At 56.1% G+C, this 12,965-nt stretch overlaps 1 protein-coding gene across 1 annotated transcript in view; it reads left to right on the top strand.

Moving 5' to 3' along the window:
* The window catches only part of MYH9 (myosin heavy chain 9), an 80,727-nt gene extending 70,020 nt beyond the window's left edge, over nt 1–10,707 (top strand). Inside the window, exons 23-39 of the mRNA XM_036760448.1 lie at nt 197–334; nt 1,058–1,181; nt 1,790–1,961; nt 2,580–2,792; nt 3,090–3,234; nt 3,639–3,845; nt 5,248–5,352; nt 5,592–5,744; nt 6,293–6,541; nt 6,643–6,855; nt 7,328–7,540; nt 7,878–8,039; nt 8,149–8,490; nt 8,590–8,798; nt 8,915–9,023; nt 9,110–9,282; nt 9,390–10,707. Coding sequence (XP_036616343.1) covers nt 197–334; nt 1,058–1,181; nt 1,790–1,961; nt 2,580–2,792; nt 3,090–3,234; nt 3,639–3,845; nt 5,248–5,352; nt 5,592–5,744; nt 6,293–6,541; nt 6,643–6,855; nt 7,328–7,540; nt 7,878–8,039; nt 8,149–8,490; nt 8,590–8,798; nt 8,915–9,023; nt 9,110–9,282; nt 9,390–9,507 — 3,045 coding nt within the window. The 3' untranslated portion in view covers nt 9,508–10,707. The remainder of the gene's footprint in view (nt 1–196; nt 335–1,057; nt 1,182–1,789; nt 1,962–2,579; nt 2,793–3,089; nt 3,235–3,638; nt 3,846–5,247; nt 5,353–5,591; nt 5,745–6,292; nt 6,542–6,642; nt 6,856–7,327; nt 7,541–7,877; nt 8,040–8,148; nt 8,491–8,589; nt 8,799–8,914; nt 9,024–9,109; nt 9,283–9,389) is intronic.
* The last annotated feature ends 2,258 nt before the right edge of the window (nt 10,708–12,965 follow it).

Below are 12,965 nucleotides of genomic sequence, written 5' to 3'. Positions count from 1 at the left end.
GAGATCAATAAAACGCATGAACCCCAAAATCTCACCTTAGATGAAATATTCAGTAAAGGTGGGGGCATCTAGACTCCTTCGTAAGGGGCCATTTCTCATGATCTGCCCTTCAGAAGAAGGCTCTGTCACCTCGGGCCTCTTGTCCCAAAGCCCCTGGGCCAGCGCTTCCTTCACCTTGTCTTGGGGCTCTTTGCAGGAACTAGAGGAACAGTTGGAGGAAGAGGAGAGTGCGAGGCAGAAGCTGCAGCTGGAGAAGGTGACCACAGAAGCCAAGCTGAAGAAGCTTGAAGAAGATCAGATTATCCTAGAAGACCAGAACTGCAAACTTGCCAAGGTGAGCTGCCCGGAGCTGTGCATGGGCCCTGCCCAGGGACCTAATAGTGCTAGGGGTCAAGGAGGCCCGAGAGTTCTGTAGATCTCAGGATGCTCAGAGCAGCCCACAGGAGGCCTGGCCCAGGCTGGGAGGGCTGTGGCCATCGCCTCAGGACAGACCTAGTGACTAGTCCAGGGATGGTGTCTGAAGACAGATAAACTCTAGGTACTAGAGAGACCAATGAGAGCCACACTCATTGCACCATTAAGGCCTAACTTAGTCCAGTAGCTGGGAGTGGTTCTACAGCCAGCAGAGCCGCAGGCCTGTGCAGCTGGAGAACCGTGATCAGGGCTGGGGACCCACTGTGGGAATGGCACAGGTGGAGAAGAGGATCTCCAGGACAGCAAAGGGGCAAACTGGGCTGGCCTGCACAGGACAGCCACCTTCTGCTGTGTGAAAGGGTTTAGCCTTGTTCTGCTGCTGCGCCGGGTAGAGCCAGGAGCACTGGGGGACACTCCAGAGAGATGTGTGCTCAGTGGTGAGCCATCAGGAGCCTCCTCCCCCAGCAGAATGAGAGCTGAGCATCTTGGGAGCATCCTTCGAGGCATGGACCCCCGGGTCTCTGGCCTCCCTGAGCAGCTTTCCTCCAGGAATTCCCTGAGGTCAAGAATAGGGTGGCTCAGGGGCTTTGGACCAGGGGGGTTGTTCTGTGGTGAGCTCACACCTCCATCTGTCCCTTCACAGGAGAAGAAACTATTAGAGGACAGGATCTCAGAGTTCACCACCAACCTCACGGAAGAGGAGGAGAAGTCCAAGAGTCTGGCCAAGCTGAAGAACAAGCATGAGGCCATGATCACAGACCTGGAAGGTAGGATGGGGAGGGCCTTGGGAGGGCCTTGGGAGGGTGTGGCACCAGCTCAGCCTTCTCCCCCAACTCCACAAGGCCTCCCGAGGCCCAAAGCTACACTGTGACTTCACTGTCACTAAAAAGATTCACTGGTAGTTCAGGTTTCCTCCCTCCTAGGAATTCTTTGGCCCTGGAGCATGAGTGTTTTTGTGATCAGAAGAGGCGATGGTGTAGATTTGAGAGCAGAAGATACCACTTCACATCTTCCCCCCTTAACTAAGACCCCTTAACCCATCGGGGTCTTAGTTTCCTCATTTGTAAATTAGAAATAATGATACTTGCCCTCCCTGGCAGCTTATGTTAAAGCACTCTCAGGGTGTGAGTTATTTCTTGCCCTTCACATTCATATTATCTTGTCTAACACACAAAGCTACTCTGTGGTTTTCATGAGGGTTAGGAGGAGGAAGAGAGGGTCCCGTCTGGGCCCCCCAGGATCCTGAAGATAGGCCCAGAGCCTGCCGGGCGCCCCCCTCATTGGCCATGAGTCTCATGGCCTGTGGTCCAGTGTTGGAGGGTCCCAGTCAAAGATGGCCAGAATGAGCCATTGCTCCTGTCTCCTTGTTCCTCAGAGCGCCTGCGCAGGGAAGAGAAGCAGCGGCAGGAGCTGGAGAAGACCCGGCGGAAGCTAGAGGGAGATTCCACAGACTTGAATGACCAGATTGCGGAACTGCAGGCCCAGATCGCAGAGCTCAAGATGCAGCTTGCCAAGAAGGAAGAGGAGCTCCAGGCCGCCCTGGCCAGGTGAGGGCTCAGATGCATGAAGCAGCCCCGGGGACCCTTATCCCCCGGCCTGCACCATACATACCAGTACTTTCAGCAAGGACACCTGTAAGACCTGGCCCGGGTCCTCCTTGCCAGGAACCTTGAGTTGAATGGAGAAAGCACAGCCCTAAATACTATGAGGGAGAGAGAAAAATGGACCAAGGAGCAGGGGAGGGTCTCAGAGTTGGACAAGGAAGGAAGGAGGGAGGGAATCAAGCAGACAGATCCAGGGGGCTGAGGGGGTAAAGGCGGGGTCCCTTCTAGACCTGAAGGATCAGACGGGCAAGTAACAGGAGCACATTTAGGGTTTTGTTGGCCAGAACGTGAGTGAGTGGGTCAAGGGGAAGGAACAGTGTGAGGTGGTTCCATGGTCTGGGTGGAGTTGATGGTGTCAGGCAGTACCAAGGCTAGTCCTTTATGGAGGAAAGGAAGAGTCCCAACCCTGAAATTATGGGTCTTTCTTTGGAGCGTGAAGCGAATACTGACCTTTGCCATCTCCCTGGGGCATCTTGGGGCTGCCTTATTGAGGTCTCCCAGGGGGCTTCTGCAGCACAGGGTACCCTGGCCCTGATGTGCTGGTGTCCTGGTCTCTTCCAGAGTGGAGGAGGAAGCGGCCCAAAAGAACCTGGCCCTGAAGAAAATCCGCGAGCTGGAATCACAGATCTCTGAGCTTCAGGAGGACCTGGAGTCCGAGCGGGCTTCCCGGAACAAGGCCGAGAAACAGAAGCGTGATCTGGGTGAGGAGTTGGAGGCTCTGAAAACTGAGCTGGAGGACACCCTGGATTCCACCGCTGCCCAGCAGGAGCTCAGGTGCGTAGCATGGCCCTTCTGACAGGGCCTCGCCTCAGCTAAGGCCAGAGCATTCCCTGGGGCAGAGGGACCAAGGGACACACAGGTGTCCCACAACTCCCTGGGGAGGGCGGTCCAGGGCAGCAGCGTCCCCTCTGGGCTGCCTTAGCCCAGCCTAAGGAACGGGCCTTTCTCTGCCCTAGAAAGAGACAACTAGGCTGTCTCAGCCCGGGCTAAGGGATGGACCTTTCTCTGCCCTGGAAAGAGACCACTAGGCTGTCTCAGCCTGGGCTAAGGGATGGACTTTTCTCTGCCCAGGTCAAAGCGGGAACAGGAAGTCACCATTCTGAAGAAGACTCTTGATGATGAAGCAAGGACTCACGAAGCCCAGATCCAGGAGATGAGGCAGAAGCACTCCCAGGCCGTGGAGGAGCTGGCTGAGCAGCTGGAGCAGACCAGACGGGTATGGGGGCTCGGGCCAGCCTGGGGAGCGGAGGTCAGAGCAGGGTTCAACCCGGATAAGGACATGGGGTCCTGGGGAGGCAGCAGAGCCGGCAGAGTGCTCCCTCCCACTGCCCCTCGCTCCCTTCCCAATGTGGCCGTATGGGAAGGTGCCATGTGTGTCTTTGGCAGCACCAGGGGACACGCATGGGAGGGTGTCTGCTGTGCTGGGGGCCACCTCTGGGCCGAGCTGCCTGGCCATTTCCTAGTCAGCCTTTCGTGAGGCATGGCTTGGAAGGCGTCCTTTCTCCTGGGCCAGAGGGATGTGAGCCTGATTTCTGCCCATGCCCCAGGCTGGGCACCGGCTCCAGGCCCACTGCCCTCCAGGGCACCTGCCATCATCCTGACTCTTCTCCCCACCCCCAGGTGAAAGCCAACTTGGAGAAAGCCAAGCAGGCGCTGGAGAACGAGCGTGCAGAACTCTCCAACGAGGTGAAGGCCCTTCTACAGGGCAAAGGAGACTCGGAGCACAAGCGTAAGAAGGTGGAGACGCAGCTCCAGGAGCTGCAGGTGAAGCTCACTGAGGGCGAGCGGGTGCGGACAGAGCTGGCTGACAAGGTCACCAAGCTGCAGGTGGGTCTGCCGCTTTAGGCCAGCAGGTAGGCTAGGGTGGCCCAGCTGCTGCTCTGCTCTTCCGTGTGCCCCTTGTCTCACCCCCTCTAACACATGACTCCCTCACTGCCAAACACGTTCACCCGCCTCTCCTCCCTTCAAGCTGTGGTTCTGTGTCTATCCAGGAAAAAGCCTCCTCACTACATCCCTGTTCCTTGCCGTTTGATTCTTGTCCTCACACTGAGTCTGCCCCAAGGTCACCATCATCCCTTTTCCCTAAATCCAAAGGCCTTTCCTTGTCCTCATCTCTGCAGCCTTTGGCCCTGCCAAGCACTCTCTCAGCACTGGCCCGTTCCCAGGCCTCTTCAGCCCCTGTGGCTTTTTCCATTATCTCTGTGCCGGTGACTCCTAGATAGACTTGTTCCACATTGCAGCTGCCATCTTCTTACCCCCCACCTTGGTGTCCCATGGGTGTCTCCAGCTCCAACTGCTCTTCTAAATGCCCCACCTCCACTGGCTGTGCCTTGGAGTCATCCTGGACCACTCTGCCCACCCCCTAAGTTCCCAAGTTCGACCTTCGCAACATGTCCTGTATCGCCCTCCCTCCCTTCCCCTACCCTGCTCCTTCTATGCTCCTGTTGGCACCACCTTATTTCAGGGCCTCATCATCCCCCCGTTTCACTCCATCCCACACAGTTGCTGAAAGGAGGTTCCTAATGCTGCTTCTGCCTATTAGTGGCTTCCCGTTACCTCTCAGGGAAAAGAGAGATGCTGGTGCCCATGCTTGGCACTTAAGGCACTCCCCACCTCTGGCAGCTCCATTTTACATTTGCTCCAATTTACATTATGTGACGTGCTGGGCCAGGCTGATCCCAGGCTGGGAATGCTCCCCCTTCTTGCCTTTAAGAGGGCTGTCTTAATTCCCTAAATTGTCCTGTTCTCCAAACTAAATTGTGTTTTGGGGGTGCTTAGCCACGAGCAGACTGTACCCCCACACTCCTGGAGGCAGAGACAATGCAGGAACAGAGCAGATGCACAGTAAATGCTGGTGACACTGTGGTTGGCGTTAGGCTGGCCTCAAATCCCCGATCTGATACATCCTGGCTGTTTGACCCGGGACAAGTCACCCAGGGTATCAAGGCAGGGACTCCCGTGCCTCTTCTCCCTCCCACCCCTGGAAAGGAAATAAAAGCAAGGCCCCTGTAACAAATGTGCATGTGGAAGCATAGAGGATTTCCACACTGGTTTTATCAAAACATGTAGGAGTTAAAGGACCCTGGGAATGGTCTTTGGTGGGCACTTTGCTTTGACCCACTTGCAGCTCTTTGGGGGAGCGTCAACTTTGGGAGGTTTTGTTCCTGGCACCCATGCGTGGTGACTGAGCTGGGCACCCACTTTGGCACCTTTTTCACTTGCACGGCAGGTTGAGCTGGACAACATCACAGGCCTCCTTAATCAGTCAGACAGCAAGTCCAGCAAGCTGGCCAAAGACTTCTCTGCTTTGGAGTCTCAGCTTCAAGACACACAGGTGAGCGTGCGGGCATGTGGGTGGCTTCAGAGGTGCCCTTGGTGACCTCACTTCTCACCTAGGGGGCGGGGACTGTCCTTATCCTCATCACATTTTCTGGAAGTCACCTTGACAGTCCATGGGACCCTGGAGGGCAGATCTATGAAGCTTGCAGTGCCGATCTGCCTCCGCCAGTGTAATCCTAGGTCACGGAATGGGGAGCATGGGGACCACTGTGGCCTGTCTTTCCTTTTCTATAGGAGCTCCTGCAGGAGGAGACTCGTCAGAAGCTGAGCCTGAGCACCAAACTGAAGCAGACGGAGGATGAGAAGGGCACCCTGAAGGAGCAGCTGGAGGAGGAGGAAGAGGCCAAGAGGAACCTAGAAAAGCAGATCACCACCCTCCATGCTCAGGTATGGGGTACCAAGGCTGGAGGAGGGTGGGCAAAGGTCACCAAAAAGGCCAGCTTCTTGGATGGGGTGGGGTTTGGTTGCTTTGTTTCCTGCCCGTGGAGAAAAAGACTGGCTTCCCTTTATGCACCAACTCCCCCAGCAGTGGCCCTACTGGCCAACCAAGATGTGAAGCCAGTTGGTAAGAAATGACTTTTGGGAAGTACCCGCCTCAGTCCCCTTGGCCGTCAACCTCTCTGGCTCCTTCCAGCCCTGACCACTCAGGGCTCCCCATTGACTTGAAGAGATTCAGTCCTAGGCATGAAGTCAGGCTGTATGGATTGTAAGGACCCTTGGCCCCCTGGGCTTCAGAGACCAGGACATCCTAAAGACTCAGCTTCCCTGGCTGAGGACAGAGGGAACTGTTTGGGGGAGTAACTAAGTCTGTCCCCCTGTCAAGCTCTGTGATGTGGCTGTGATCCCAGCTCTGTTGCCTGAGTGGGGCAGAACAGCCTCGGAGTGTGGGTGGCCAAGCTCACTGACCACGGGCACATGTGCGCTCCCGCCCACAGGTCGCTGACATGAAGAAGAAGATGGATGATGGCGTGGGCTGCCTGGAGTCAGTGGAGGAAGCCAAGAGGAGGCTCCAGAAGGACCTGGAGGGGGTGAGCCAGCGGTACGAGGAGAAGGCCGCAGCTTATGACAAGCTGGAGAAGACCAAGACAAGGCTGCAGCAGGAGCTGGATGACCTTCTGGTCGACCTGGATCACCAGAGGCAGATCGTCTCCAACCTGGAGAAGAAGCAGAAGAAGTTTGACCAGGTGGGTGAGGCGGCCCATGGGAAGGGATGGGGGCACTCTGGGGGTCCATGACAGCCATCCGTCTGTGGTGTGCGAGGTACTGACAGCCTTTCATCCCTCAGCTCCTGGCGGAGGAGAAGACCATCTCGGCCAAGTATGCCGAGGAGCGTGACCGGGCCGAGGCCGAGGCGCGGGAGAAGGAGACCAAGGCCTTGTCTCTTGCCCGGGCCCTGGAGGAAGCCATCGAGCAGAAGGCCGAGCTGGAACGCCTCAACAAGCAGTTCCGGGCCGAGATGGAGGACCTGATGAGCTCCAAGGACGATGTTGGCAAGAGTGTGAGTCACTGGGCTGCGGGACAGACAAGCTCACGGGGATGGGAGGCAGGGGCTCTGGCCGTGACCCAGCCAGGTACAGACAAACCCTGATTGTTGAACCCTGGGTGGTGTGAGGCAAAGGTTCCGCCCCCAGGAATGCCCTCTGATTCACCCAAGAATGAAGTGTTAATCAAGGTCTGCATTGTTTATATTCTCTGTTGGATATCGGTTATCTTCCAGTCATAAACCTAAAGGCCCTGACTTTGGCTCTGCTTTGGTCTGACTGCCGCAGCTCCACCATTCCACCCCACCCCCCAAATTGTGTTAGGCTGTGAGCAGAGGGTGCACTTGAAGCTTGTGGTGGGACAATGATTTGAGGGCGCTCCATCTGAGCACAAGTTCCAGCAGTGAACAGTGCTCAGACGTATGCAAACTTTGGGACAAGTGAGGGTGGGGAGTGACACAGACCCTCAGCCACACCCTTGGCCCACAGGTCCATGAGCTGGAGAAGTCCAAACGGGCCCTGGAGCAGCAGGTGGAGGAGATGAAGACCCAGCTGGAGGAGCTGGAAGATGAGCTCCAGGCCACTGAGGATGCCAAGCTGCGGCTCGAGGTGAACCTGCAGGCGCTCAAGGCCCAGTTTGAACGGGATCTCCAGGGTCGCGATGAGCAGAGTGAGGAGAAGAAGAAGCAGCTGGTCCGACAGGTGAGGCCCCCAACCCTTCCAGCACCAGATTTGGCATCTGGGCCCTCAGGTCAGCGTCTGGGACCAGGCACTTAGTCCCCAGGGCTTTGTTTCCCGTTGCATTCAATGGGAAGAGCCCTGTTGCCACCTGTAATGGCCCAGGTTCAAGGTTCTGCCAAAGGCTCCCTGCTCTTGAGGCCTTTTTGTTCCTTGTGGCCCAGTCCAGTGCAGAGGGCCTCCTTCCCCCAGCTTGGCATCTTTTCCCAAGAGCAGAGTGACTGGGGCTCAGCGTGGGTAGCACCTGCAGGCTGGCTGGCAAGGTGGGGAGGCTTAGCTTCTGTTCTGTGTGCCCCTTAAGGTCCGGGAGATGGAGGCTGAGCTGGAGGATGAGCGGAAGCAGCGCTCCATGGCTGTGGCCGCCCGGAAGAAGCTGGAGCTGGATCTGAAGGACTTGGAGGCCCACATCGACTCGGCCAACAAGAGCCGGGACGAGGCCATCAAGCAGCTTCGCAAACTGCAGGTAAGGCTTCCAGGGCCCTAGAACCAGGCCCTGGCTCTAGAACTGAGCCCTGGTTCTAGAACCGAGCGCTCATGGTACCAGCACCGTTCTCTCCCTCCTCATTCCACAGGCCCAGATGAAGGATTACATGCGGGAGCTGGACGACACCCGGGCTTCCCGAGAGGAGATCCTGGCCCAGTCCAAGGAGAACGAGAAGAAACTCAAGAGCATGGAGGCGGAGATGATTCAGCTCCAGGAGGAGCTGGCAGCTGCTGAGCGTGCCAAGCGTCAGGCCCAGCAGGAGAGGGACGAGCTGGCGGATGAGATCGCCAACAGCAGCGGCAAAGGCGCCCTGGCCCTGGAGGAGAAGCGGCGCCTGGAGGCCCGCATAGCACAGTTGGAGGAGGAGCTGGAGGAGGAACAGAGCAACACGGAGCTGGTCAATGACCGGCTCAAGAAAGCCAACCTCCAGGTGTGTCCCCGGGGAAAGCCCCAGGAGGTGGTGAGGAGCATGCCCGCCCTGCCCTTGCCCCCTCACCTGCTCCGGGCTGACCTGCCTCTTCGCCCTTAGATTGACCAGATCAACACCGACCTGAACATGGAGCGCAGCCACGGCCAGAAGAACGAGAACGCACGCCAGCAACTGGAGAGGCAGAACAAGGAGCTAAAGGTGAAGCTGCAGGAGATGGAGGGCACAGTCAAGTCCAAGTACAAGGCGTCCATCACTGCCCTGGAGGCCAAGATCGCCCAGCTCGAGGAGCAGCTGGACAACGAGACCAAGTATGGGCCTGCGGGGCGGGTTGGCAGGGGGTGGACGGGAGAGGGGACGGGGCCTCGCCCGAGGGCCGCGGGACCCTCAGCGGCTTCCCACTGACCAGCTCTTTTCCGGGGTGCAGGGAGCGCCAGGCGGCCTGCAAGCAGGTGCGGCGGGCTGAGAAGAAGCTCAAGGACGTGATCCTGCAGGTGGATGATGAGCGGCGCAATGCCGAGCAGTACAAGGACCAGGTAGGTGTGCGCCCCCATCCCCCTTACCCCCCTCTCCCCTGCCACACATCCTCGGGCGCCCTCGGCTGACCCCCTGTCCTCTGCAGGCTGACAAGGTGACCGTGCGTCTGAAGCAGCTGAAGCGGCAGCTGGAGGAGGCAGAGGAGGAGGCGCAGCGTGCCAATGCGTCCCGCAGGAAGCTTCAACGGGAGCTGGAGGATGCCACAGAGACAGCTGACGCCATGAACCGGGAAGTCAGCTCCCTCAAGAACAAGCTCAGGTAAGGCCCCATGTCCAGCCCAGGAGGGACCGAGGGCTGGGGGCACAGGGGCCAAGCCCCCAGCCTGGCCCCAGAGCTGTCCTGCTGATGTCTCCCATCCTCTCTAGGCGTGGTGATCTGCCCTTTGTCGTGCCCCGCCGCGTAGCCCGGAAAGGCCCCGGAGAGTGCTCAGATGAGGAAGTAGACGGCAAGGCTGATGCGGGTGATGCCAAGGCTACTGAGTAGAAGTCCCATCTCCTGGGCCCCCCAGGCTACTTGAGCTGGAGCCAAGCCTCCCTCTCCCCACTTCCCCTTCAGCCTGCTGTGATGGTGCCCCCCATCCTGCTCCTCCCCCTCCCCATCGTGTGCCTTGGTGCAGGCACTCAGCTTCCTCCCCACTCCTCTTCCTCCTCCTTCTCCTCCTCCTCTTCCCCTGAATCACATACCAAAGAGCCCAGGCTGGGGGCCTCTGGCCTGACACAGCGGCGTTGGGGAGCCAGGCCCGCTCTCCCCCTGAAGCCCAGCTGCCAGCCACGAGTGCTGGGGAGGGGGAGGGAAGGGGAGGTGGTTTTCTATTCATCTATTTTTCTTCAAATTAGAGTTTTGATAGAGCCCTAGGGCAGTTCCTGCCACACCCCCACCCTCACCCTAGACCTCCTTTGCTGTTGGCAATCACATTGGGTGACCTCACAGCCCTGCCTGGCCACATAAGCCCCAGACCCATGGGCAGGAGAAGGGGCTGTGGGCTGGAGTCAGGTGAAGGGAGGCCTCCAGGAGCCGCTGCCAAAGTCGTCAGCCCCCCGGCCTTGTTCAAGTGCAATGATTATGCTCCTAGCTTAGGGCTCTCCGTCTTTGGGTGCTCTCTGTCTGGCTCAGGGGGCGAGGGTGGGGGGCAGGCGGAGGTGGCTTTTTCTGGTAACTCTTGGGGACCAAATCTCTTTAATGGTTCAAGGACTCCTCTCATTGGCCTGGCTGTAGCGGGGCTGGAAGAGAGAGGGGCAGAGGCCCAGGGAAGGGGGAGCTCATTCTGCACCCCAGAAAGTCCTTAGCCTGCACAGTCTCGTGTCTCTCTCAAGAATAAAAGAAAGGTCTTGATCACTGCCTTCCCCCCGGGACCGTGGTTCTAGGGAGCAGTCTGCGTTTTCTCCACCATACACTGGTTGCTGGATTTACCTGTATTCTTAACTGTATTGTACGTGCTGCATTACTCAGACTTACCTACCTATGAGCAAAGAAAACTTTAAAATTTAAAAAAAAACCCACCATCAACTCCCCAGACCATAAACTCTATGAAGCTCCATTATGCCTAAGCTCTGAGGTCAGGTCCCAGCGGCTGTCACGGAGAAATTCATTCAAGCCCCGCCCATTTTTTATATAAGAAAAGTGCCTTAGTGTATGTTGCAGCCACCTGTGTGTCAATAAAGAGCACCACGTGCTGCAGACCAACCTGTGTCTTGTGTGCGTTCTTGTATGTTGTGGGTGCATGTATGACTGAGGGTTTGCCAGGGGCCGCCCTGGGGCCTTGCTCCAGCCTTCCTCCCGTGGGCAGTGGGGGCCACTCCTGAGCTTCTTGGGGGAGAAGGTGAAGGAGGGAGTTTAAGAGGTTTGGGGGGGTAGGAGCAGCTTAGACCAGACTCTTGCTCCCAACTTGTCTTTTCTGCTTTTCTTTGCTTTATAGCCTTGTATCAAGGCAATGATCAAGAGCCTTGTAATAGGTAGAAAGGAGATTGTTAGCTGAAAAGTGTGGGGCAGAACCGAGAGCCTTGGTCTTTCTCACCACCCTGAAGCGGATGGAGCGATGATCTGTGCAATGCTGAGAAAAAGGGCCAAGAACTCTGTCCTGGATCTCCCCCCACCCCCGCCCCTTTGGCATTCTGGGCCGTTCTCAGAAGGCTTTTGAAGCAAATGAAGGAAATGCTAAATTTCAGGTCAAGTTAGGGAAAATAAGATGTCATTTTCCCCACCCAATTCCACAGATGCCTTGAAAGGGACCTGACTAGAGTAACAGAAGGGCCATGGCTCTTGGGGCTTTTATGAGCTGTGCACAGAGCCCAGCAGAGGCATGAGAGGGTCCCTGAGGGACTAAAGGAGATGCCCCCCGGGAGCTGAGGCTCATAAGACCCTGCATGGAGAGCTTAGAAGTCTTCTGGGCCAACTGCTTCATTTCACAAAGGAGGAAACAGGGCTTATCACCCAGGGAATGAGCTTCCAGGGTGGAATTTGAATCCAGGCCCTCCAAATCATCCCCGCTGTGAAGGATCTCCAGGGGACTCTTGCCTTGGTATGTTCAGATCCCAGAGTTAGCAGAGCACCCAAATGGTGAGCCTGGGTGATAGGGGATATGCTCAAGCTTTTTATCTTAAAGCCCATCTAGGGAATCTTAGCTTCCTCCTCCTACCATTATCAATCAAGGGAACACAAAAAGAAGCAAGTCCTGGCTGCCAGGTAGAAGTTTTGTCTGGGACTCATTAGTGATAGAGCAGGTGGCGGTGGAGGCTGGTAGTTGGTGCCTTATTTCTGGGTCTGGGGCTCTGCTCTGTATTGGGTGTGGGCCCTTGTTCCCTTGGTGCTTTCCAGCCTGTCAGTGTAACATCGTAAAATGTGCTCATGGGGTCTGGACTCCAGATGCCCTCTGATTAGGGGAGAGAGGCCTGCCATCAACTAGAAAGTGCCTGCTGTTGCTGAGCTGCCTGCCCCAGGTTCAAAGAAGGGTGGATAAACCCATCTCTGTCTTGTAGCCAGGACAGGTAAATGCCACCACGTGACGTTCCACCAGTGCCTAGGAGGAGCAGAGCCCTGGAGAGTGGCTGTAGCCAGAGGAAGGGAAATGCGATTTTGTGCTTTTGTGAGATGTGAAGCCAAGGGTGGGGTGGGGGTGGGGGGATGCATTCTAGAGACAGCGGTTTAGGTTCATTTGGGCTTTAAAGGACAGATTCGAGTGAAATTGGGGGGTGGGGAGTGATACTCCAGGTATAGCAGGACCCCTGATCTAAGGAGGTGAAGGCACGAGGAAGGAGGCAAGGAAGGAAGGATTTTATTAAGTGCCTGCTACAGGAGTACTTTTCACTAACCTTGAGAGGAAGGTGCTGTTATCTCCATTTAGCAATTGGGGAAGCTGAGGCAGACAGAAGTTGTCAATCACTTCAAAAATTAGTCATAGCTAGTAAGTATCTGAGGTTAGATTTGAACTCAGGTGTTCTTGACTCCAAGCCCCCCCCCAGCAGCCAGGGACTCTGTGTGTGTGTGTGTGTGTGTGTGTGTGTGTGTAATTTTTATTTTTTAGATTTTTTTTAATTTTTATTTTACAACACTCAGTTCCACAAGTTCCAAATTTTCTTCCTCTCCCTTCCCTTCCCCTCCCCCCCCAAGACAGCACGGAACCTGATATATGTTCTACATATACCATCGCATTAAACATATTTACACAATAGTCGAAAGAACCATGATCAATGGAGTGAATCATGAGAAAGGAAACAAAGCCAAAAAAGAAGAGACAGAAAAAGAAAAAGAGAGCAGATAGTTTCTCTGAATGTAGATAGTTCTCTCCGTTGTGAGTCCTTTGGAGCTGTCTTTGAACCTTGTATTGCTGAGAAGAGCCAAGTCTATCAAAGTCAGTCATCACACAGTGTGGCTGTTACTGTATACAATGTTCTCCTGGTTCTGCTCCCCTCACTCGGCATCAGTTCATATAAGTCTTTCCATGT

The sequence above is a fragment of the Trichosurus vulpecula genome, chromosome 5 (genome assembly GCF_011100635.1).
Source record: "Trichosurus vulpecula isolate mTriVul1 chromosome 5, mTriVul1.pri, whole genome shotgun sequence".
Taxonomy (NCBI): domain Eukaryota; kingdom Metazoa; phylum Chordata; class Mammalia; order Diprotodontia; family Phalangeridae; genus Trichosurus; species Trichosurus vulpecula.
Note: the sequence above shows the minus strand (reverse complement) of the source record. Positions and strands in the feature narration are given on the sequence as shown.